The following is a 23,564-nucleotide window of genomic DNA, read 5'->3' as shown; positions in this document are numbered from 1 at the left end:
GTAGTCCTAATGAAATACTTCAAGGTGATAGTGGAGTGCTTCGCCGGAACATTCACCTTGAAAATTCAAGATGCTCGACAGGATGATCGCTGAAAACAGTTTAGTGTAACTACTTTATCACTATATCTTGACTCATTTGTTGTGGAATACCTGATGTGGAGAATACTGTTGTTATCAATTATTTTACCTTCAGTTGATAATGGAAACAAATGGTGTGAATTGCTATCCAAATTACCTTCTTTGGTACTGCAACCACTATCTGTGAGCTCTCTTACATCAGTACCACCTGCTCCAGGTAGACTTTGCTCCTCTGCACCTATACCAGTAATAGTTTCAGCCACATTTGTTTTGCCTTCATCTACACCAATACATCCAATAAGGCTATGTATCTCTGTACCTATACCAGTATTAGCTTCGGACTTGCTAATCTCTTATTCATCTACACCAGTACATTCAATAAGGTTTTGCATCTCTGCACCTATAACAGAGTTAGTTTCAGCCACACTTGTTTCTCCTATAACTCCACAAATACCACTACTGAGATTTTGTACCTCTGTACCTATACCAGTATTAGCTTCAGCCATGCTAATATATCCTTCATTTACACCAGTACCTCCACTAAGGCTTTGTACTTCAGCACTTACACCAGTATTAGTTACTCTGACATCTGACTCTGCTTCTCCAGTCTTCTGAGAGTCATCTATGTCTTCATCTGCCTCCTTAGACTTGGTCATCAAATACATAGTATTTCTCGAAGTGAACAACCCATGCACTTTTAAGTAATCATTATATGTGCCTGGCCCACCATCCTGGTCGACAAACATGCTAATTTTTCTACCACAAAAATCGCCCAAGACATACTCCATATCATCAATCTTTCCAAAAGTTGAAATTCCATTTGGAAAAAATACCTCAATAGATGCTTTTAGTATCATTTCTAATTTCTAATGAAGGCATTTCAATATCACGTGTCCCCCCATCTTCCCGCATGTAAATCTGTTTGTATGCTGAGTTGTACTTTGTCTTCTTGTAGTGTTTCCAACCTACTCGTATTCTGGCACTTTTTTTTCTTGCAATACTTGATTGTATATTTTCTACCTGTGAAAAAATGTGCAAATATATTATTTTGTAACAAACAATGAGATGTGAGAGCTTACATTAGATTTAACATCAAAATCAATAACAGCGACCTCTCTAGTCATGTCGCAAACTTCTAGATTACACACTTATTTAATGTATATATATTGTTACTGTTATGTAATGCACTTTTAATACTCCTGTGTTGTTGAATAGTAATTGGTCAAAGTGTTGCATACTGAATAGATTTCCAGTTCAATATTTAAAGTTGTATTATCTTCTATATTTAGTTGAATCCAGCAATTTGCAACATTTGCAAGAAATCCAGGGAAAAGTGTATGGGTTTTGCCCTATAAGTGGCAATAAAGTTAATCTTATTCCATAATGCAACTTAGAGTCAGGTTGCACATTAAAATATGGAAAAATGACAGCAATACACCAGTTCAAAGTTGACTCTTGGTTTGAGACCCCCTACGTTGCTAAGAACTCTATATTTTAAAACCGACGGTTTTCAGGCATTATACCAGTAGAACATATATTTTTTTAAAAACAAGCATTGTTAATGCATACTGTAATCCCCGTTCAGTATTAGCTGTAGTCGAAGTAAATGTTCAGTATAAGTGACATGTAAAAATGAAAGATCAATGTTTTTTAACACTAACACAGATTATAGATTGTGTTACTGTCAGTATAGTACCTACGTGGAAACTGAATTGCTTTGAACTGAATTGAACTATATCTTATAGAGGAAATAGCGTGAAAATTAAAACACAGTCAGTCGGGTATTGTTGTTCAAGTATCTCCAAAAGAAATATGGCTTGCATTGTAACCTAATATGTAAGGTCATCATACAAAGTTTGATTGAAAATGTCCTATACAGCTTTGAACTGAATCATGCCATATTGCCTTGTTCAGCTCCAAGAAACAGTTCCGGACATATTACAGAATATGATTTTACGTTTTTTTGACAAAATGGCCACCATTTCGACAAATTTGATCAAATCTCAAGACAAAACATGTTATTGTGTTACCTTGCAGTATACTACCTATGTACAAACTTTTTACTGAATCAGGAGATATCTTTCAGAGGAATCAGCACAAAAAGGGAAAAAAACAAAATGGCAGTGAGTCGGCCATCTTGGACCGAATCTCGAAGAAAAAAGTGACGTGCACCTATAACCCAATATGCATGATTACCATAAAAAATTTGATTGAAATCACCCTGTACAGCTCCGAGAAACTGTTCCGTACACGTTATAGACTGTGATTTTATAATATTAAACAAAATGGCCGCCATTTCGACAAATTTGATCAAATCTCAAAACAAAACATGGTGTTGTGTTATTTATATACAAACTTTGAACTGAATCAGGCCACATCTTATGGAGGAATCAGCATGACAACGGAAAAAAACAAACAAAATGGCTGCCAGTCGGACATCTTGGACCTAATCTTGAAAAAAAAGTGACGTGCACCTATACCTATGCATGATCACCATACAAAGTTTGATTGAAATCACCCGAGAAACAGTTACGGACATGTTTAAATGTCAGATTTTAGCAAATTTGAGGGACAAAATGGCTGCCAGTCAGCCATATTTAAACGAATCATAATGAAAATCGGCCAGCATATGTAGGTCATCATACATTGTCTGTATGCCAAGTTTGATTGGTCCGAGAAATGGCTCTAGATGGATGCACAGACCGACGAACAGAACCCAAATTAATAGTCCCCGCTTTTTGACTTCGTCTGAACGGGGACTAAAAAATAGAAGAAAATACAACTTTAAGTTAAACATTGTTTAGTTTATTAAAGTTACAGGTATACTTACTTTATTTACACTTGCTACTTTGTTATATTTGCTTTGGCATGTACATTTTGATTTATTCTTTTTCTCCCTTATGGATTTGAGTAATTCTCTGAATCTCTCAGTAGACTTCTTTTTCTCTGTAATATGTGATTATTACATATTATACGTCTGTGTGACATTGTAAATGGATCATAACATTATATTCATATTGTCTGGGGATGAGATATTCAGTCAAACATAGTTCACATATTTACAAGTTTACAAGTTTTCTAATTTAATTCATTAAAATATAGTTTTTTCATTCTCTTTGTATATGATAAATTTGCAACCATGCACGGCACATTTATTGCATAATTACCTTTAAGAACCAAGTAGGTCCTTCCACTCTTGTTCCAACCTCCTGGAGGTTCACAGAATTTCCCATCTTCTAGGATCATCACAGTTCCAACTTTATCACCTGGGTCATGATAAGTCAACCCACTAGTTTCAGGAAACACTTGTTCTAATATACACGAAAAACAATACATAACAACAGTTTTATGTGAATATGGACATCATCATTAGGAAAATGTGCAAACATTGTATGCCATATTGACATGCTATATAATATGTCTATGTGGATAACACTGGAATGTCAGTTGTATTTAAATCAAATTACATGTAATACCATAACTATAACCATGTTGTCAAAGTTCATGAGTCAGAATTACACCAGGCTTCACACACCCCTCCCCTACAGTCATGCAAAACAGGGACAATACTCACTCACTAGGGTCATTCCTACTTTTCCATCTACTATTGGTAATGCCATTTTCTCACCATCACTATCACTAATGCACACTGTTTGGGACATACTGTCAGTTTAAACCACTATGTTTAAACAGGTCTGTAGAGGAATGAGAAATTCAGGTTGTAAATTATTCTGTTATCATAGCTGTAGGTCAATTTCATGGTAAAGTTGCCTTTCCACCAATTTTTCAAACTTAATTGGCTATCAAATCATACCCAAGAATGAAGTATATAACATCTCTACTATCTAAAGCTATCCCATTTTATGTTTTTGGTAAAAGAAAAACTATAAAAATAACCATGTTTCATTTTTCTTGTCACTTTTATCATACTATTAGTAATTTAATTTAAGACCTCAGAGCACTGCACTTTGACATGCTAGACTGCAGAATTTGTTGCTGTATTTAGTACCTGTGTCTAATTTGCCCTGAATATGACGTGGCAATGATGTCCCATAAGTCACAACTATTAGGGATTTGTTTACTGTGTATGTAAATTATACATGTTTCTAGAAGGAGTTTTTGTTCTTGCTATCTAGTAGAGTGTTCAACTTCATCAGAGACCAATATAGTGTTTGAGTTTCATTTCAATTGTTTCTTCTGTGCTACCCAAGAATTTTGTCCTATAAGTCACAAAAATTGTATTTGAACTGTAAGATGTCAATAAAAGGTGGCACCAAGAGACAAAGGAGAAGGCAAGCATGGTTGGAAAATATGGGAAAACACAAAGAATGTAAGAAAAAAACAGCCACAATACCATAGGCACTATGAGGGGAAGAAGAAATGGCAATGTTCTTAAAAGAGAGAAAAGATAAAAAAAAGAATATGAATCAGAAAACTAGCATGATATGACACTTAATGCAACTGATGGCTAATAACAAATTAAATGCTTTAAACTAATCAGTCAGGCAAATCATAATCTTATAATGAGAAAAAGACATAATTTGGTACAGTAAGGACAAAATCAAGTTATTTTTCATACTTTTTTTCCCTAAATAGGACAGTTGACAGTAAAGTCTTTAGTAGTCATGGTATTTCTACATTTCTACATTTACTAATCTTGTCTGATTGAATTAAATGTTAATGCCTATAAATGTATTAATTATAAATTTGTGTGCAATGATTTAGTACAAAATTCAGCAAATTGGAAGAGATAGCATTTTTATGATTTTGTGGGGATAGCGTTCCATCAGTCACGTTGTTTTGTTCTATCGGTCACACAGAAAAACTTGATAATATTAGAACCAGAAAGAGTTATTTTTCTCAAAATTAGTATTCCTGCTGAGCTAAACCTACTAGCTTGTGAATTGGCTAAAAACCAAAGCCACATTCCTTGAACTGAGATAGCATTCACATAATCAGTGGACTCAAATAACCTGGTCCGTAAATGTCCTATAGTCACAATAGGATTCTGGGCATGCTCCAAAAATATGAATAATTTACCACTATACAATTTTGGAAATATTGATCAAATGTCCCATAAGTCACAGTGAAAGTGACCTGTACAGTACACATATAGCATAACCTGTCGCGTAGTATTGCGTACTTTGTAGAGCAATGAATTTAATGCCACAATAAAGCTACAAGTATGCAACAATGACGCGATATTGAAGCCACCTGTTATGCTATATGTGTACTGTAGTTATGATCACCCCATAGTTACCAAGTTTTCTAAAAACAAATATCTGTGAAACCCAAAACATACCATGAAAGTCAAATGCCTAAAAATCATTGTGTAGGCAGGCGAAGAAAATGTTTCAATTCGAGGACTGTTTCAATGTTACTGATTAGGACCAAGATAAAGTAGTGTGTAGCGCTATATATCATAATAAAAACTTTTGTTGAATTTAAGGGTTTAAGTTTGAGGTATTTTGATTTACCAGTTTCACGCCTAATCCGTTAGAGTTGGCAACTTTACCACTCACAGCTTATGGTTTCAGCAATTCACCTCACTGCCGAAACCTTACACCTCCGTCCCCCCGGCCCGTCCCACACTCAAAAACCTAACACACACTTATTTAGAATATCCGACTTTGTCAGATAGCATTTTACTGCAATCTGATTGACTCTCACAAAATGTTGCTTATGGTACACAAGCAGACGACTGTCTCAACATGATTTATACCGAAAATCAAAAGAATACACAAGTGTAGAACAAGAAAACCTTATAGTTACTTACCAATTTTGTTAAATTCACGTTATATTTTAGCGTGGCACTCCTCCTTTAGTAGATCTGTAAAGCTTGCACTCCGGGCTTTCACTGCGTGAATGCAACGCTATCAGTCACATGTGTGCTAGTGAAGCGCCCTCTTACGGATAATTACAAAATGTTTGAATTCTGAATAATGAATTCTGAATTTTGAATGATGAGTTTTGAAATCAGAATTTTGAATAGTGATGAACCATATCGGCCATCGTAGAATTTAGTATATAGCCTTGACAAAAAAAGCATAATTTTTTTGTCTTAATATTGCATATTTTTTTTCTATCTGTGTAACTTCATGTGGATTGTGGGGTTATGATTCGTGACTGGGTTATATCCAAAATAAGTAAGAAATGCCAGGCTATGCAAACAAATCAATCACAGGAAACGAATACGTAAGTAATAAACGCGTAAAAGTAGTTTATTACATCAATACAGTATATCCACTGATACACCGGAGAATTTACCATAAAGAGCTATGTAAACAAATTTTGAACGCAACAACGTGGTAAAGACAAGCGCTAAAACACTTGCGCGTCCTATTTATAGGCTCGGTGGGATTCTGAACCCTAGGCGGGAATGTCCCTCATTGGTCGAAAGTTACCATTATAGAAATGGGTAATAAAGTGGTGTTTTCTATCACGTTCGCACTTGTGTCACCAACATTTCTATTTATAGACGTGGTTTAAGACAAAAATGGTGCATGTAATCAAATATATAAAAGTACTCAAACACAGTATTTAAGAAACTTCGATAATACAATAATCAGTGTTTTCAATAATAACGATCAAATGCTTAACACGACATGGATACCCTGATGAGATTTAAAGTTCAGTTCACAACTAACGGTTTTGCAATATTAGAGGCTGTGAACTTGTCCATGGAGGCTGCAAATTATTAAATATTGTATTCACTGACATTTATTTTGTATTTACATTTGCAATGAGTTCCACAGTATCTTTTTCTTACTGGTGTTTCTACAGTCACTGTGTAATGTTTTTGTTTTGTCGATTGTTGTCAGTTGTTTGTTTTGTGTTCTTGGAATTTTGTACAAAAATCAACAGCGGTTAGATAGGTATGTTATTTCCATTATATAGTATATTGTAGACAGTACTTGTATATTTTGTTATCCAGCATAAATATCAGATTGTTCGGAAGCATGAAATTGTAATGTAAATTTCGTTCATTAATGTTGTAAGATGGCGCTTTCTCCGGGGCCTTCAGAGTCCCACTGGCATGTTGACTATGTTCCGGCCCGTTTACTTACTTGTTGTCAGTGTCTGAGTGGTATATACGTATATACAAAATACGACCAAGTGAACGTCAGAATATCAAAAAAACAGAAACCTAAAAATCAGTTGCCCATGCCAAGAGAGCCGCAGAACCAAAACAATCTGTCAGCCGTCGCCGTCCACAGCAGCGATATGATTTTACACATCGAAATTGAGAATCGCAGGTGTAGACAATATGCATAGAAATGAACACTAAATACATCTATCCCGGCCAGCAATTGAATCATCATGAGTGACGTAACTGGCATTTCCATCTATTTGCTTCTATTCCCACTATCCTAAAACGCTCAAGTGAATGTTGTCAAATTCGCGAGTGTGCGTATTTTCGTACAGTGGCGTAAACATTGCCACAATCAAAGACGCACTGAACAGAAAGTCAATTCTGGGCTAGTACCATTGTCAAATTCTGGGGAGTACAGGACTATTTATATGGGAGACGTTACAATAAGGAACTATTAAAATTGTTTGATTTGCATATCAAAATCCTTTATTGGAACAGAGCATATTCTATATTTACCAAAAAACAAAGTTATTATGTTTCTAGACACACAACAGACTCGAAACAATAGAAACCGTCCGATCCGAGCGACCTGCGTTCTTGAAAATCGAGTCTTATCGCCCTTGCGTTTCCGAGCAAAAAAATGTTTAGGCCAAAAACGACCGATTTTCGCCCAATCTTGTATGAATTTTTCATAATTCAGCTAATTCAGTCCAGCGGTTAGATAGAGTATTTATTAGAGACGCCCAGAGAACCAACATTTGGGACGTGAATCGCTCCGGCGACGAAAAATCTGCGAAAATAGCCAAGGGGGTAAGGGACTGCATTTCAAAAACATATTTTATATATAGGGTATATAATTATCCCTCAGTGGATTATCCCTCGTTGTGCGTTTGCATAATACTGGCAACCATGTCTCTCGAACGCTACAGCAGTACGGAACTGAGCCGTTTTCTTCAATTTCGCACTCGCACTTGAAATTATTCGTTATCTGACACGCTCAATGGATTCTATGATATCAGTGGTTAATAGTTTGGCCATTCTTAGTGTATGTTTATAATAATACAGCAAATCTGCAGTGTTTTATTATCCAACACTGTTTTTCGTGTTTTTCTCGAGATTAAGTTTTGATTCAGTATGGCTCATTGGAACCACCCTCAAATCAAATGCGATCGGGCTATGACATTCAAACTTGCACTTATAATTTTTTTAAGTAAAAGCTTTGTCACCGAATCTGTTAAAAGTATGAAATAATCAGGGGACAAAAAAAATCGCTCGTTAAAACTAAGATAATTTGGAAGAAACGACCGGAAAAAATTCAACAGAATTGCGTCTACATTATATGAGCCTTGTAATCTGTATACTGTATATAACATCAGCACGTTCACGCAATATATTCCCATTCACACACACAAGCACACACAATACAGTGTGCAGTGCCCGGGGGAGCTACTTGCATAGAAGTGCAATATGGGTATGTGCCGCCCGACTGGGGTGCCATTTTACGTTATTTTGTTTAGAAGTGGGTAGTCATTTATCAATGTTTTGGTTTAGAAGTGTGTAGCACTTATTTACTTTTTCACAGGTCCTTATATTCAAAGCCAAATACCGGAGAAGTCTGAATGCATTGCCGGGTGCGCTCACTGGTTGCGAAAGTTGTGAGCTGGGTGTGTTTTTTTTCGCTGAAAACACTTGTGTTTAAAAGTGGGTATATAAATAGAAAAAAAAATGGTTTAGAAGTGAGTATGGTTTACGAGAGGTGGGCTTCACAACCTCACCCACTTAATGTGGAAGTAGCCCCACAGCGGTCATTTCAACATAACACGTATACAAAAAATAGACAAACTTGGAACTCCCTATTCTACATGTGTCGGGGATGGGTTCGAATGATCATTTATTTCCATTCAATATTGCTTTAGTTACATTTATTGCGTGTTACGCGACTCTTCGCTTACGAGTACATTAATATTTCGTGCGTCCGTGTTGGCGCCTGAGCGTTGTTACATTGTTTAAAATTTCTAGTTGGTCGCGTGCGGCACACTCTCTCTCTTTTCTGTCTCATCTTAGCAGCAGTGTATTTTGACGTGTACGTTTCACCGCTGAATAAAGATCCATTGATAATAGATCTGCTTCCTATCTATTTCGGGAAACCATCAAGTGTTTTGTGGGACACACTCAAGCTTATATATTTTCTCAACCACAAAATTGGTGCCGAGACCAGGATTCAACCTGAATTCAACGGTTTCCGCGAAATAGACCAGAATTTCTCAAGTCAGCGTTTTCAACCAGTTTGCACCACCTCGTCATTTCGACTCAGCAACTATGGTTAAATTACAAAGTTTACGGAACAAACGGAACAAGGCAAAGATAATTCTACTCAAGGCGATAGAACCCACGGAGGCGATGATTCACGAACATGGACAACAACGAGATCCACAACTCGATTACGGGGAAATCGCCGATTCTCAAGCTCACATCAAACGACTCCTAGACCTCCTCATAGCAGCCGATGAAAACGTCATCGACGTAATCGATCCTTCCGATGATGCTTTCAACGAAATCACAGATTTTCAAACGGATATTGCCAAAAGATATGCACGAATCGCGAGGTTCATCGAAGACTTCAAGATGAAACAACGGCACTCGGCAGTCGCGACATGGACGAAAACTAGCCAACCCGACGCTACTTCGCAACCCCGTCTAAAAACGGTACAACTTCCGCGCCTGGAAATGAAAGAGTTCAACGGCGATCCTCTCAAGTGGAGTGAGTTTAACGACGGATTTAAGGCAACAATTGACTCTAACCCACAGATCAGTGAAATACAAAAATTCACTTATCTACGGTCTCTCGTCACTGATGAAGCCAAACGACTAATCGATGGTTATCAGACTACTGAAGCAAACTACAAGTCAGCCTACGCTCTATTAGAGAAACGCTACGGTGATACACAATTAATTGTACAAGCACATATGGAATCATTGTGGTCTCATCCAGCACCGAGTTATAATGCGACATCGCTTAAAGACTTCCACGATAGCCTTGAAACCACTGTGCGATCGCTCAGAGCTCTGGGAAAGCCTGAATCTGGATACGAAGAGCTACTAATTCCCCTTCTACTCAAAAAGTTACCTGCCCAATTTCGACGTGACCTTGCTCGATCAAACGGTGATCAAACATGGACATTGGCAACTTTCAGCATAGCGATGATACGCGAGATACGCGTACTCGAAGTCGGGCTGGACGAGGACGATGTTGACGATACATCATACCCTTCATCTATCTCTGCATTTACTACCAGCAGTCAAACTACTGGAGGTAACCAAATAGCAACAGTGCAAGGTAATGATCAATACAAATCGAAAAACAAATCGAAATATAACCGACACAATGCTGCTACACGATACAATGACCGACGACAGACATCACAGCGTGCGTCCAAACCGCCACACTGCATATACTGTAGAGGTAAACACTACACAACTGACTGCCATGTTTTAAGCTCTCGACCCGACAGATTCAACTTTATACACGAAAATAAACTATGTTATAACTGTCTTGGCTCACATCTAGCGCGTGAATGTCGCTCTCAGTGGACATGTCGCACCTGCAAGAAAAAACACCATTCCTCTATACATTCGGACTCCTCGACCAGCGCAGCGCAAAAAACTTCTGAAACTCACGTAAACTTTGCGCATGCTAATTCATATCGGCGACCGTTTCTCGACGGGCCGTCAAAAACGGACCCAGCGCCACCTCCGCGCGTGCTTCTCAAAACAGCTCGAATTACTACTATTGGTAATGGTAATTCTCAGGTCGCCACAGTCCTATTTGACGAAGGGGCTGACAGGAGTTTTATAACCACTAAGTTCGCTGCCTCGATTAAAGCGGACACTAACTATTTGGAGACCCTAAATCTCAAGGCATTTTCGAATAGCAAAACTGGGTATAAAACCATACCACGAACTACAGTCCCTCTCCTACAACGAGACGGCTACAAAAGTCCCATTGACTTGCTCATCGTTGATGAGATTTCTGATAATCTTGACAATAACGTTACTGGTGACCTACGTAACATACCACACTTACGAAACCTACCTCTAGCGCATCCAATCACAAGTGACACCACACTGACTATAGATGTACTTATTGGTGCGGATCGGTATTGGGACTACGTAGGAAACCACATTATAAGGGGAACCAGTCCTGTAGCAGTTTCCTCTGCCTTTGGTTATTTATTTTCGGGACCAGTCTATTCAACTAAGAGAAGAGGCCATAATACGAATACATTTCATATTTCCTCGATCAAAACACCAGACCCCGAGCTCGATAAACTTGTCGCCAACTACTGGGACCTCGAAACGGTAGGCATCCATGACACCATCAAAGTAAGCGAAACCAAAGCCACCCATGATGAACAACATCGCCAATTTGTTGATAATTGCTTGTCCAGCAAGGACGGAAGGTATATCGCTAAGTTACCATGGCGACTAGATCATGATATTTTGCCGACAAACTTACAGTCAGCCACCTCACGCACCAGAAATATGATCAACAAATTGCCAAGCGAACTTGTGAAAGTTTACGACACCATCATACAAGATCAACTTAAGCAGGGCTTCATCGAGGAAGTCACCGACGACGATCGAGAAATCGGACACTACCTGCCTCATCGATCGGTCTCGAAGGACAGCGAGTCCACTCCGATCAGAATCGTATATGATTGTTCAGCAACTTCAAAACGGGATCAACCCAGTTTAAATCAATGTTTAGTCACCGGACCGCCACTGCACAACTCGCTGACGTCGATACTAATTCGATTTCGCTCAAACCCAATAGCTATGACGGCAGACATTGAGAAGGCATTTCTGCAGATACAGCTGGATGAATCCGACAGAAAATTCACTAAATTTCTGTGGTTAAGCGACCCGACTGACATTGCTAGTCCCTTCAAGACGTACCAATTTAAGGCAATATTGTTCGGCGCAACCAGTTCACCTTTTATTTTAAACGCGGCACTGCGACATCTGACCGATTCATATTCCGATAATCCTACTGCAATTAATTTGCAAAAGAATTTATATGTGGACGACGTGGTTACTGGCTGTGATACACCAATGCAAGCGTTGCAGTTTTACGAACAATCCACTGAAATGCTCGCTACACGTAAGTTTAACTTACGATCATGGAGTACAAATGACACCCTCTTAAAGAAAACTACGAAAATCGACGGTCGTTCAAGTGACAAAGAAACAGTCTCAATTCTCGGTATTCTATGGAATTCCAGTTCCGATTATCTTCAGGTAAAGAAAATGAAATCTCCCGATTTTGGAAAGTTTACTACCAAACGAGACGTCACCTCTTACAGCGCGAGTTTATGTGATAGGTATTTTTGATGGTTAAAAACCTTTCACTTAGGTAACCGGGATTCGGTCGTTTCCACGCTAGGCTGACAAAAGACACACACAAGCTTCGTTCATGTTCCCAAAACGATTCTCTGCCAAGTCCCTGGTTTTTCACCCGAGACAGCATTAAATCCATCTTTATTTCTTGTCACCCCTTAACCAATTACAATCAGTATAAGAGACTCCAAGGCCTTGCCTTCCAACAAACAACCAATCACATGAAAGTTTTACACATCACAATCAATTAATTACTCGTCAAGCTGTCTAGAGAAAACATTTCTATACATTGTCAACACTAACTAATATTGATGGGGTAATAATCTCGCACTAACATTCCATCAAGGTACTACCTTTTTTAAACTCGCAAACAACATTGGTTTAGAATTACAGCTACTGTCTTGTATCTTAAAAACTGCAGAGTCATAAGATGTTTTTGGTTGATTTCGACCAGCTCGCCATCTGGTCTTGTCATTAACCTTTATCAGTATATGTCATGACAACCACTGTCAAACTGACTGAAATATAAATCATGATATTTATACGATCCATTGGGATTGTATTCTCCGGTTCACGTCCGAGCAAAACTACTTATTCAAGCCCTATGGTTAAACAACAGTGATTGGGACCAAGCCATCGATTCTAAATTTCTCCTACAATGGCAAGGCATCGCAGCGGATCTCTATCAAGTAACAAAGAACAGCGAAATTCCACGTAAGTACTTTACAATACAACCTAAGAATGTCGAAATTCATGTTTTCGCAGACGCCTCAGAACGTGCTTACGGTGCTTCAGTATACTTGGTCTCTGAACACGAATCTACACTTGTTATCGCGAAGACACGTGTCACTCCCATTGGTAAACAAGCGTTGACATTACCACGACTCGAGTTGATGGGAGCATTGATCGGAACACGGCTTGGCCAGTTTGTATCTGAATCCCTTAAAGACAATTTCAATATTACCAAACGCCTTCTGTGGTCGGACAATCAGATAACACTACACTGGTTGAACGGGCGAGGGAGACAAGATGTCTTTACTAAAAACCGCGTTTTGGAAATCACATCCCACCATCAAGAGTACCGCTACGTACCCACTTCACAGAACCCAGCTGATCTCTTAACCAGGGGAATTTCTCCGCGTCAACTGAGTGAGTCTCGTGTTTGGTGGTTTGGCCCCGATTGGTTAACTAATAGCGCATTATGGCCGAAATGTGAATTGTTTCCTATCGAAATAACCGAAAGTGTCAACGAACAATTGGATCCTGCGACTGCGCCAAAATGTCTCACAGAAACTGCGATACATCATATGTCAACTGTCACTAAGCCAACTTTGCTGCAAACAGAATTCGGTGACATACTACCCGCTACAAATATGCGTGATACTCCAGTGAATACTGACAATTTTCCGCGCCAAGTTGGATTCAGTATTGACAGTATATTTCAAGTCAATAATTATCGCGATCTCTCTCATTTATTACGAATTACGGCTCTTGTACTACGTTTCGTACATAATATTAAAGCAAAGCTAACTCGACGGCCATTGAACATTTCTAGTCTCAATGGAAACGCACCAACTGCGTCCGAGATCAATGACGCTGAGCACAGGTGGTTGAAAGCTGTTCAACACATTCACTACTCGGACGAAATACTCTATTTACAGCGCCAGGCGAAACAAGTTGGACCACTTTGTAATCAACTCAAGTTATTTCTCGATGATGACGGGATTCTACGAGCAGGAGGCCGACTCCAGAACACATCCCTTCCCTATGATAGTATCCATCCAATTTTACTACCAGGGAAACACGCTTTCACGTCAGCGGTCATACGTGATACCCACCGTCGTTTACAACATGCAGGACCAAATGCAACCGCAACCAGTATACGCGAACGCTATTGGATTATATCCATTCGCCGATATGTGAACATAGAACTCAATAAATGTGTGGTGTGTAAGCGAGTAGATGGGCCAGCCTATTCCAAACCGATCCCCGCTCCACTTCCTACTTTCCGAGTTCAAGAAGCAGACCCCTTTTCCGTGTGCGGTATCGACTATACAGGACATTTATTCGTCAAAGATCCTATCTCAAAATCAGTTGTGAAAACCTATATTTGTCTGTTTACGTGTGCGATAACACGAGCAGTTCACTTGGAGCTTGTGCCAGACTTAACAACAACATCATTTATTCAAGCCCTCCGACGTTTTTCAGCTAGACGTAGTACTCCTAAATTAATTGTTTCGGACAACGCCACTACGTTTGTATCGGCCGCCAATGAACTCAAAACCCTGATATCCGATCCTGCAGTTCAGCGATACCTGACAAATCACCGAATCAACTGGAAATTTACTCCCAAGCGATCTCCTTGGAATGGGGGATTTTTCGAGCGCATGATAGCCATCACTAAGACTAGTCTAAAGAAAATTCTCGGTCGCGCCTGTGTAACTTATATCGAAATGGAAACGATTGTGACGGAGATCGAGTCAGCAATCAACGATCGTCCCCTTACACATCTTTCTACTGACGACAACGATTTAAATCCACTTACGCCCTCCCACCTGGTCAACGGAAGAAATATTTGCTGTTTACCAAGGCAAACAGTCATCAATCCTAACTCCAATTTCGCCACAGATCACCAGTCAGCCAACCGGCGCTATGCGTATTTAACTACCTTGCTAACCGCATTTTGGAAAAGATGGTCTAACGAATATATCGTTTCACTGCGAGAACGACACCTTAATCAACACAGAGGAGTTAAAATCAACACTGTACGGGTCGGCGACATAGTACTTATTCACAACGATGTGCGTAAGCGGGTACATTGGCGTATGGGCCGTGTGACAAAGTTGTTACCGGGAGCCGACGGTATAGTTCGTGCTGTGGAACTAGCAACCAAAAACGGTTCCACAAATCGATCTATAACTCGACTGATTCCATTGGAATTGTCTACTGAATCTGAGACCGAATCACATCTAACCCGAGATTTGATGATTTCGAAACCCAATATGAATATTGATCAACGAGATGAACAAGCCGGGAGAAGGTCACACACAAGCAGTCCCGCCGGGGACGGTGACCAAAGACCACACGCAAGTAGCTCCAATGGGAGCGGTGGTGAATCCATCCAGCCACGACGATCGAAAAGGGCGACGGCTCGCATAGCTGAACGAAGAATTGAAAATCTGATCCAGCGTGATCTTGTGTGACATTAATAATAATAACTTTTATTTTATAATCGACTTTATGATGTACTTTCGTTCAAACTGCTTTGTATGTAAACTATATATTTGCGTTATTCATGCACATTGTTATTATCTTTATCGCTTTATTATCACGGAAATGAAACGTGTCTCATTCGAAAATTATGCTAGACGCATCTTTCGCGGCGGGAGTATGTCGGGGATGGGTTCGAATGATCATTTATTTCCATTCAATATTGCTTTAGTTACATTTATTGCGTGTTACGCGACTCTTCGCTTACGAGTACATGAATATTTCGTGCGTCCGTGTTGGCGCCTGAGCGTTGTTACATTGTTTAAAATTTCTAGTTGGTCGCGTGCCGGTCGCGTGCGGCACACTCTCTCTCTTTTCTGTCTCATCTTAGCAGCAGTGTATTTTGACGTGTACGTTTCACCGCTGAATAAAGATCCATTGATAATAGATCTGCTTCCTATCTATTTCGGGAAACCATCAAGTGTTTTGTGGGACACACTCAAGCTTATATATTTTCTCAACCACAAAATTGGTGCCGAGACCAGGATTCAACCTGAATTCAACGGTTTCCGCGAAATAGACCAGAATTTCTCAAGTCAGCGTTTTCAACCAGTTTGCACCACCTCGTCATTTCGACTCAGCAACTATGGTTAAATTACAAAGTTTACGGAACAAACGGAACAAGGCAAAGATAATTCTACTCAAGGCGATAGAACCCACGGAGGCGATGATTCACGAACATGGACAACAACGAGATCCACAACTCGATTACGGGGAAATCGCCGATTCTCAAGCTCACATCAAACGACTCCTAGACCTCCTCATAGCAGCCGATGAAAACGTCATCGACGTAATCGATCCTTCCGCTGATGCTTTCAACGAAATCACAGATTTTCAAACGGATATTGCCAAAAGATATGCACGAATCGCGAGGTTCATCGAAGACTTCAAGATGAAACAATGGCACTCGGCAGTCGCGACATGGACGAAAACTAGCCAACCCGACGCTACTTCGCAACCCCGTCTAAAAACGGTACAACTTCCGCGCCTGGAAATGAAAGAGTTCAACGGCGATCCTCTCAAGTGGAGTGAGTTTAACGACGGATTTAAGGCAACAATTGACTCTAACCCACAGATCAGTGAAATACAAAAATTCACTTATCTACGGTCTCTCGTCACTGATGAAGCCAAACGACTAATCGATGGTTATCAGACTACTGAAGCAAACTACAAGTCAGCCTACGCTCTATTAGAGAAACGCTACGGTGATACACAATTAATTGTACAAGCACATATGGAATCATTGTGGTCTCATCCAGCACCGAGTTATAATGCGACATCGCTTAAAGACTTCCACGATAGCCTTGAAACCACTGTGCGATCGCTCAGAGCTCTGGGAAAGCCTGAATCTGGATACGAAGAGCTACTAATTCCCCTTCTACTCAAAAAGTTACCTGCCCAATTTCGACGTGACCTTGCTCGATCAAACGGTGATCAAACATGGACATTGGCAACTTTCAGCATAGCGATGATACGCGAGATACGCGTACTCGAAGTCGGGCTGGACGAGGACGATGTTGACGATACATCATACCCTTCATCTATCTCTGCATTTACTACCAGCAGTCAAACTACTGGAGGTAACCAAATAGCAACAGTGCAAGGTAATGATCAATACAAATCGAAAAACAAATCGAAATATAACCGACACAATGCTGCTACACGATACAATGACCGACGACAGACATCACAGCGTGCGTCCAAACCGCCACACTGCATATACTGTAGAGGTAAACACTACACAACTGACTGCCATGTTTTAAGCTCTCGACCCGACAGATTCAACTTTATACACGAAAATAAACTATGTTATAACTGTCTTGGCTCACATCTAGCGCGTGAATGTCGCTCTCAGTGGACATGTCGCACCTGCAAGAAAAAACACCATTCCTCTATACATTCGGACTCCTCGACCAGCGCAGCGCAAAAAACTTCTGAAACTCACGTAAACTTTGCGCATGCTAATTCATATCGGCGACCGTTTCTCGACGGGCCGTCAAAAACGGACCCAGCGCCACCTCCGCGCGTGCTTCTCAAAACAGCTCGAATTACTACTATTGGTAATGGTAATTCTCAGGTCGCCACAGTCCTATTTGACGAAGGGGCTGACAGGAGTTTTATAACCACTAAGTTCGCTGCCTCGATTAAAGCGGACACTAACTATTTGGAGACCCTAAATCTCAAGGCATTTTCGAATAGCAAAACTGGGTATAAAACCATACCACGAACTACAGTCGCTCTCCTACAACGAGACGGCTACAAAAGTCCCATTGACTTGCTCATCGTTGATGAGATTTCTGATAATCTTGACAATAACGTTACTGGTGACCTACGTAACATACCACACTTACGAAACCTACCTCTAGCGCATCCAATCACAAGTGACACCACACTGACTATAGATGTACTTATTGGTGCGGATCGGTATTGGGACTACGTAGGAAACCACATTATAAGGGGAACCAGTCCTGTAGCAGTTTCCTCTGCCTTTGGTTATTTATTTTCGGGACCAGTCTATTCAACTAAGAGAAGAGGCCATAATACGAATACATTTCATATTTCCTCGATCAAAACACCAGACCCCGAGCTCGATAAACTTGTCGCCAACTACTGGGACCTCGAAACGGTAGGCATCCATGACACCATCAAAGTAAGCGAAACCAAAGCCACCCATGATGAACAACATCGCCAATTTGTTGATAATTGCTTGTCCAGCAAGGACGGAAGGTATATCGCTTAGCATACCATCGCTAAGATCATGATATTTTGCCGACAAACTTACAGTCAGCCACCTCACGCACCAGAAATATGATCAACAAATTGCCAAGCGAACTTGTGAAAGTTTACGACACCATCATACAAGATCAACTTAAGCAGGGCTTCATCGAGGAAGTCACCGACGACGATCGAGAAATCGGACACTACCTGCCTCATCGATCGGTCTCGAAGGACAGCGAGTCCACTCCGATCAGAATCGTATATGATTGTTCAGCAACTTCAAAACGGGATCAACCCAGTTTAAATCAATGTTTAGTCACCGGACCGCCACTGCACAACTCGCTGACGTCGATACTAATTCGATTTCGCTCAAACCCAATAGCTATGACGGCAGACATTGAGAAGGCATTTCTGCAGATACAGCTGGATGAATCCGACAGAAAATTCACTAAATTTCTGTGGTTAAGCGACCCGACTGACATTGCTAGTCCCTTCAAGACGTACCAATTTAAGGCAATATTGTTCGGCGCAACCAGTTCACCTTTTACTTTAAACGCGGCACTGCGACATCTGACCGATTCATATTCCGATAATCCTACTGCAATTAATTTGCAAAAGAATTTATATGTGGACGACGTGGTTACTGGCTGTGATACACCAATGCAAGCGTTGCAGTTTTACGAACAATCCACTGAAATGCTCGCTACACGTAAGTTTAACTTACGATCATGGAGTACAAATGACACCCTCTTAAAAAAAACTACGAAAATCGACGGTCGTTCAAGTGACAAAGAAACAGTCTCAATTCTCGGTATTCTATGGAATTCCAGTTCCGATTATCTTCAGGTAAAGAAAATGAAATCTCCCGATTTTGGAAAGTTTACTACCAAACGAGACGTCACCTCTTACAGCGCGAGTTTATGTGATAGGTATTTTTGATGGTTAAAAACCTTTCACTTAGGTAACCGGGATTCGGTCGTTTCCACGCTAGGCTGACAAAAGACACACACAAGCTTCGTTCATGTTCCCAAAACGATTCTCTGCCAAGTCCCTGGTTTTTCACCCGAGACAGCATTAAATCCATCTTTATTTCTTGTCACCCCTTAACCAATTACAATCAGTATAAGAGACTCCAAGGCCTTGCCTTCCAACAAACAACCAATCACATGAAAGTTTTACACATCACAATCAATTAATTACTCGTCAAGCTGTCTAGAGAAAACATTTCTATACATTGTCAACACTAACTAATATTGATGGGGTAATAATCTCGCACTAACATTCCATCAAGATACTACCTTTTTTAAACTCGCAAACAACATTGGTTTAGAATTACAGCTACTGTCTTGTATCTTAAAAACTGCAGAGTCATAAGATGTTTTTGGTTGATTTCGACCAGCTCGCCATCTGGTCTTGTCATTAACCTTTATCAGTATATGTCATGACAACCACTGTCAAACTGACTGAAATATAAATCATGATATTTATACGATCCATTGGGATTGTATTCTCCGGTTCACGTCCGAGCAAAACTACTTATTCAAGCCCTATGGTTAAACAACAGTGATTGGGACCAAGCCATCGATTCTAAATTTCTCCTACAATGGCAAGGCATCGCAGCGGATCTCTATCAAGTAACAAAGAACAGCGAAATTCCACGTAAGTACTTTACAATACAACCTCAGAATGTCGAAATTCATGTTTTCGCAGACGTCTCAGAACGTGCTTACGGTGCTTCAGTATACTTGGTCTCTGAACACGAATCTACACTTGTTATCGCGAAGACACGTGTCACTCCCATTGGTAAACAAGCGTTGACATTACCACGACTCGAGTTGATGGGAGCATTGATCGGAACACGGCTTGGCCAGTTTGTATCTGAATCCCTTAAAGACAATTTCAATATTACCAAACGCCTTCTGTGGTCGGACAATCAGATAACACTACACTGGTTGAACGGGCGAGGGAGACAAGATGTCTTTACTAAAAACCGCGTTTTGGAAATCACATCCCACCATCAAGAGTACCGCTACGTACCCACTTCACAGAACCCAGCTGATCTCTTAACCAGGGGAATTTCTCCGCGTCAACTGAGTGAGTCTCGTGTTTGGTGGTTTGGCCCCGATTGGTTAACTAATAGCGCATTATGGCCGAAATGTGAATTGTTTCCTATCGAAATAACCGAAAGTGTCAACGAACAATTGGATCCTGCGACTGCGCCAAAATGTCTCACAGAAACTGCGATACATCATATGTCAACTGTCACTAAGCCAACTTTGCTGCAAACAGAATTCGGTGACATACTACCCGCTACAAATATGCGTGATACTCCAGTGAATACTGACAATTTTCCGCGCCAAGTTGGATTCAGTATTGACAGTATATTTCAAGTCAATAATTATCGCGATCTCTCTCATTTATTACGAATTACGGCTCTTGTACTACGTTTCGTACATAATATTAAAGCAAAGCTAACTCGACGGCCATTGAACATTTCTAGTCTCAATGGAAACGCACCAACTGCGTCCGAGATCAATGACGCTGAGCACAGGTGGTTGAAAGCTGTTCAACACATTCACTACTCGGACGAAATACTCTATTTACAGCGCCAGGCGAAACAAGTTGGACCACTTTGTAATCAACTCAAGTTATTTCTCGATGATGACGGGATTCTACGAGCAGGAGGCCGACTCCAGAACACATCCCTTCCCTATGATAGTATCCATCCAATTTTACTACCAGGGAAACACGCTTTCACGTCAGCGGTCATACGTGATACCCACCGTCGTTTACAACATGCAGGACCAAATGCAACCGCAACCAGTATACGCGAACGCTATTGGATTATATCCATTCGCCGATATGTGAACATAGAACTCAATAAATGTGTGGTGTGTAAGCGAGTAGATGGGCCAGCCTATTCCAAACCGATCCCCGCTCCACTTCCTACTTTCCGAGTTCAAGAAGCAGACCCCTTTTCCGTGTGCGGTATCGACTATACAGGACATTTATTCGTCAAAGATCCTATCTCAAAATCAGTTGTGAAAACCTATATTTGTCTGTTTACGTGTGCGATAACACGAGCAGTTCACTTGGAGCTTGTGCCAGACTTAACAACAACATCATTTATTCAAGCCCTCCGACGTTTTTCAGCTAGACGTAGTACTCCTAAATTAATTGTTTCGGACAACGCCACTACGTTTGTATCGGCCGCCAATGAACTCAAAACCCTGATATCCGATCCTGCAGTTCAGCGATACCTGACAAATCACCGAATCAACTGGAAATTTACTCCCAAGCGATCTCCTTGGAATGGGGGATTTTTCGAGCGTATGATAGCCATCACTAAGACTAGTCTAAAGAAAATTCTCGGTCGCGCCTGTGTAACTTATATCGAAATGGAAACGATTGTGACGGAGATCGAGTCAGCAATCAACGATCGTCCCCTTACACATCTTTCTACTGACGACAACGATTTAAATCCACTTACGCCCTCCCACCTGGTCAACGGAAGAAATATTTGCTGTTTACCAAGGCAAACAGTCATCAATCCTAACTCCAATTTCGCCACAGATCACCAGTCAGCCAACCGGCGCTATGCGTATTTAACTACCTTGCTAACCGCATTTTGGAAAAGATGGTCTAACGAATATATCGTTTCACTGCGAGAACGACACCTTAATCAACACAGAGGAGTTAAAATCAACACTGTACGGGTCGGCGACATAGTACTTATTCACAACGATGTGCGTAAGCGGGTACATTGGCGTATGGGCCGTGTGACAAAGTTGTTACCGGGAGCCGACGGTATAGTTCGTGCTGTGGAACTAGCAACCAAAAACGGTTCCACAAATCGATCTATAACTCGACTGATTCCATTGGAATTGTCTACTGAATCTGAGACCGAATCACATCTAACCCGAGATTTGATGATTTCGAAACCCAATATGAATATTGATCAACGAGATGAACAAGCCGGGAGAAGGTCACACACAAGCAGTCCCGCCGGGGACGGTGACCAAAGACCACACGCAAGTAGCTCCAATGGGAGCGGTGGTGGTTCCCACTATCCTAAAACGCTCAAGTGAATGTTGTCAAATTCGCGAGTGTGCGTATTTTCGTACAGTGGCGTAAACATTGCCACAATCAAAGACGCACTGAACAGAAAGTCAATTCTGGGCTAGTACCATTGTCAAATTCTGGGGAGTACAGGACTATTTATATGGGAGACGTTACAATAAGGAACTATTAAAATTGTTTGATTTGCATATCAAAATCCTTTATTGGAACAGAGCATATTCTATATTTACCAAAAAACAAAGTTATTATGTTTCTAGACACACAACAGACTCGAAACAATAGAAACCGTCCGATCCGAGTGACCTGCGTTCTTGAAAATCGAGTCTTATCGCCCTTGCGTTTCCGAGCAAAAAAATGTTTAGGCCAAAACGACCGATTTTCGCCCAATCTTGTATGAATTTTTCATAATTCAGCTAATTCAGTCCAGCGGTTAGATAGAGTATTTATTAGAGACGCCCAGAGAACCAACATTTGGGACGTGAATCGCTCCGGCGACGAAAAATCTGCGAAAATAGCCAAGGGGGTAAGGGACTGCATTTCAAAAACATATTTTATATATAGGGTATATAATTATCCCTCAGTGGATTATCCCTCGTTGTGCGTTTGCATAATACTGGCAACCATGTCTCTCGAACGCTACAGCAGTACGGAACTGAGCCGTTTTCTTCAATTTCGCACTCGCACTTGAAATTATTCGTTATCTGACACGCTCAATGGATTCTATGATATCAGTGGTTAATAGTTTGGCCATTCTTAGTGTATGTTTATAATAATACAGCAAATCTGCAGTGTTTTATTATCCAACACTGTTTTTCGTGTTTTTCTCGAGATTAAGTTTTGATTCAGTATGGCTCATTGGAACCACCCTCAAATCAAATGCGATCGGGCTATGACATTCAAACTTGCACTTATAATTTTTTTAAGTAAA

The 23,564-nt window shown here is 40.5% G+C and overlaps 3 protein-coding genes across 3 annotated transcripts; all 3 read left to right on the top strand.

The window, feature by feature from the left end:
* Window positions 1–9,490: 9,490 nt before the first annotated feature.
* LOC146737834 (uncharacterized) lies at window positions 9,491–15,771 on the top strand. The gene is made up of 2 exons (XM_085504828.1): window positions 9,491–12,552; window positions 13,188–15,771. Exons 1-2 carry the CDS (start codon window positions 9,491–9,493, stop codon window positions 15,769–15,771), a joined length of 5,646 nt encoding a protein of 1,881 aa, XP_085360954.1.
* Window positions 15,772–16,424: 653 nt separating this feature from the next.
* On the top strand, window positions 16,425–18,578 carry LOC144357939 (uncharacterized). Its single transcript, XM_078011980.2, has one exon. The coding sequence runs from the start codon at window positions 16,425–16,427 to the stop codon at window positions 18,576–18,578; it is 2,154 nt and encodes a 717-aa protein (XP_077868106.2).
* A 68-nt stretch (window positions 18,579–18,646) lies between these two features.
* On the top strand, window positions 18,647–22,644 carry LOC102810344 (uncharacterized). The gene is made up of 2 exons (XM_085504827.1): window positions 18,647–19,265; window positions 20,267–22,644. The coding sequence occupies exons 1-2, from the start codon at window positions 18,647–18,649 to the stop codon at window positions 22,642–22,644; spliced, it is 2,997 nt and encodes a 998-aa protein (XP_085360953.1).
* The last annotated feature ends 920 nt before the right edge of the window (window positions 22,645–23,564 follow it).

Source organism: Saccoglossus kowalevskii, chromosome 10, assembly GCF_978046115.1.
Source record: "Saccoglossus kowalevskii chromosome 10, keSacKowa6.1, whole genome shotgun sequence".
Lineage (NCBI taxonomy): Eukaryota > Metazoa > Hemichordata > Enteropneusta > Harrimaniidae > Saccoglossus > Saccoglossus kowalevskii.
Note: the sequence above shows the minus strand (reverse complement) of the source record. Positions and strands in the feature narration are given on the sequence as shown.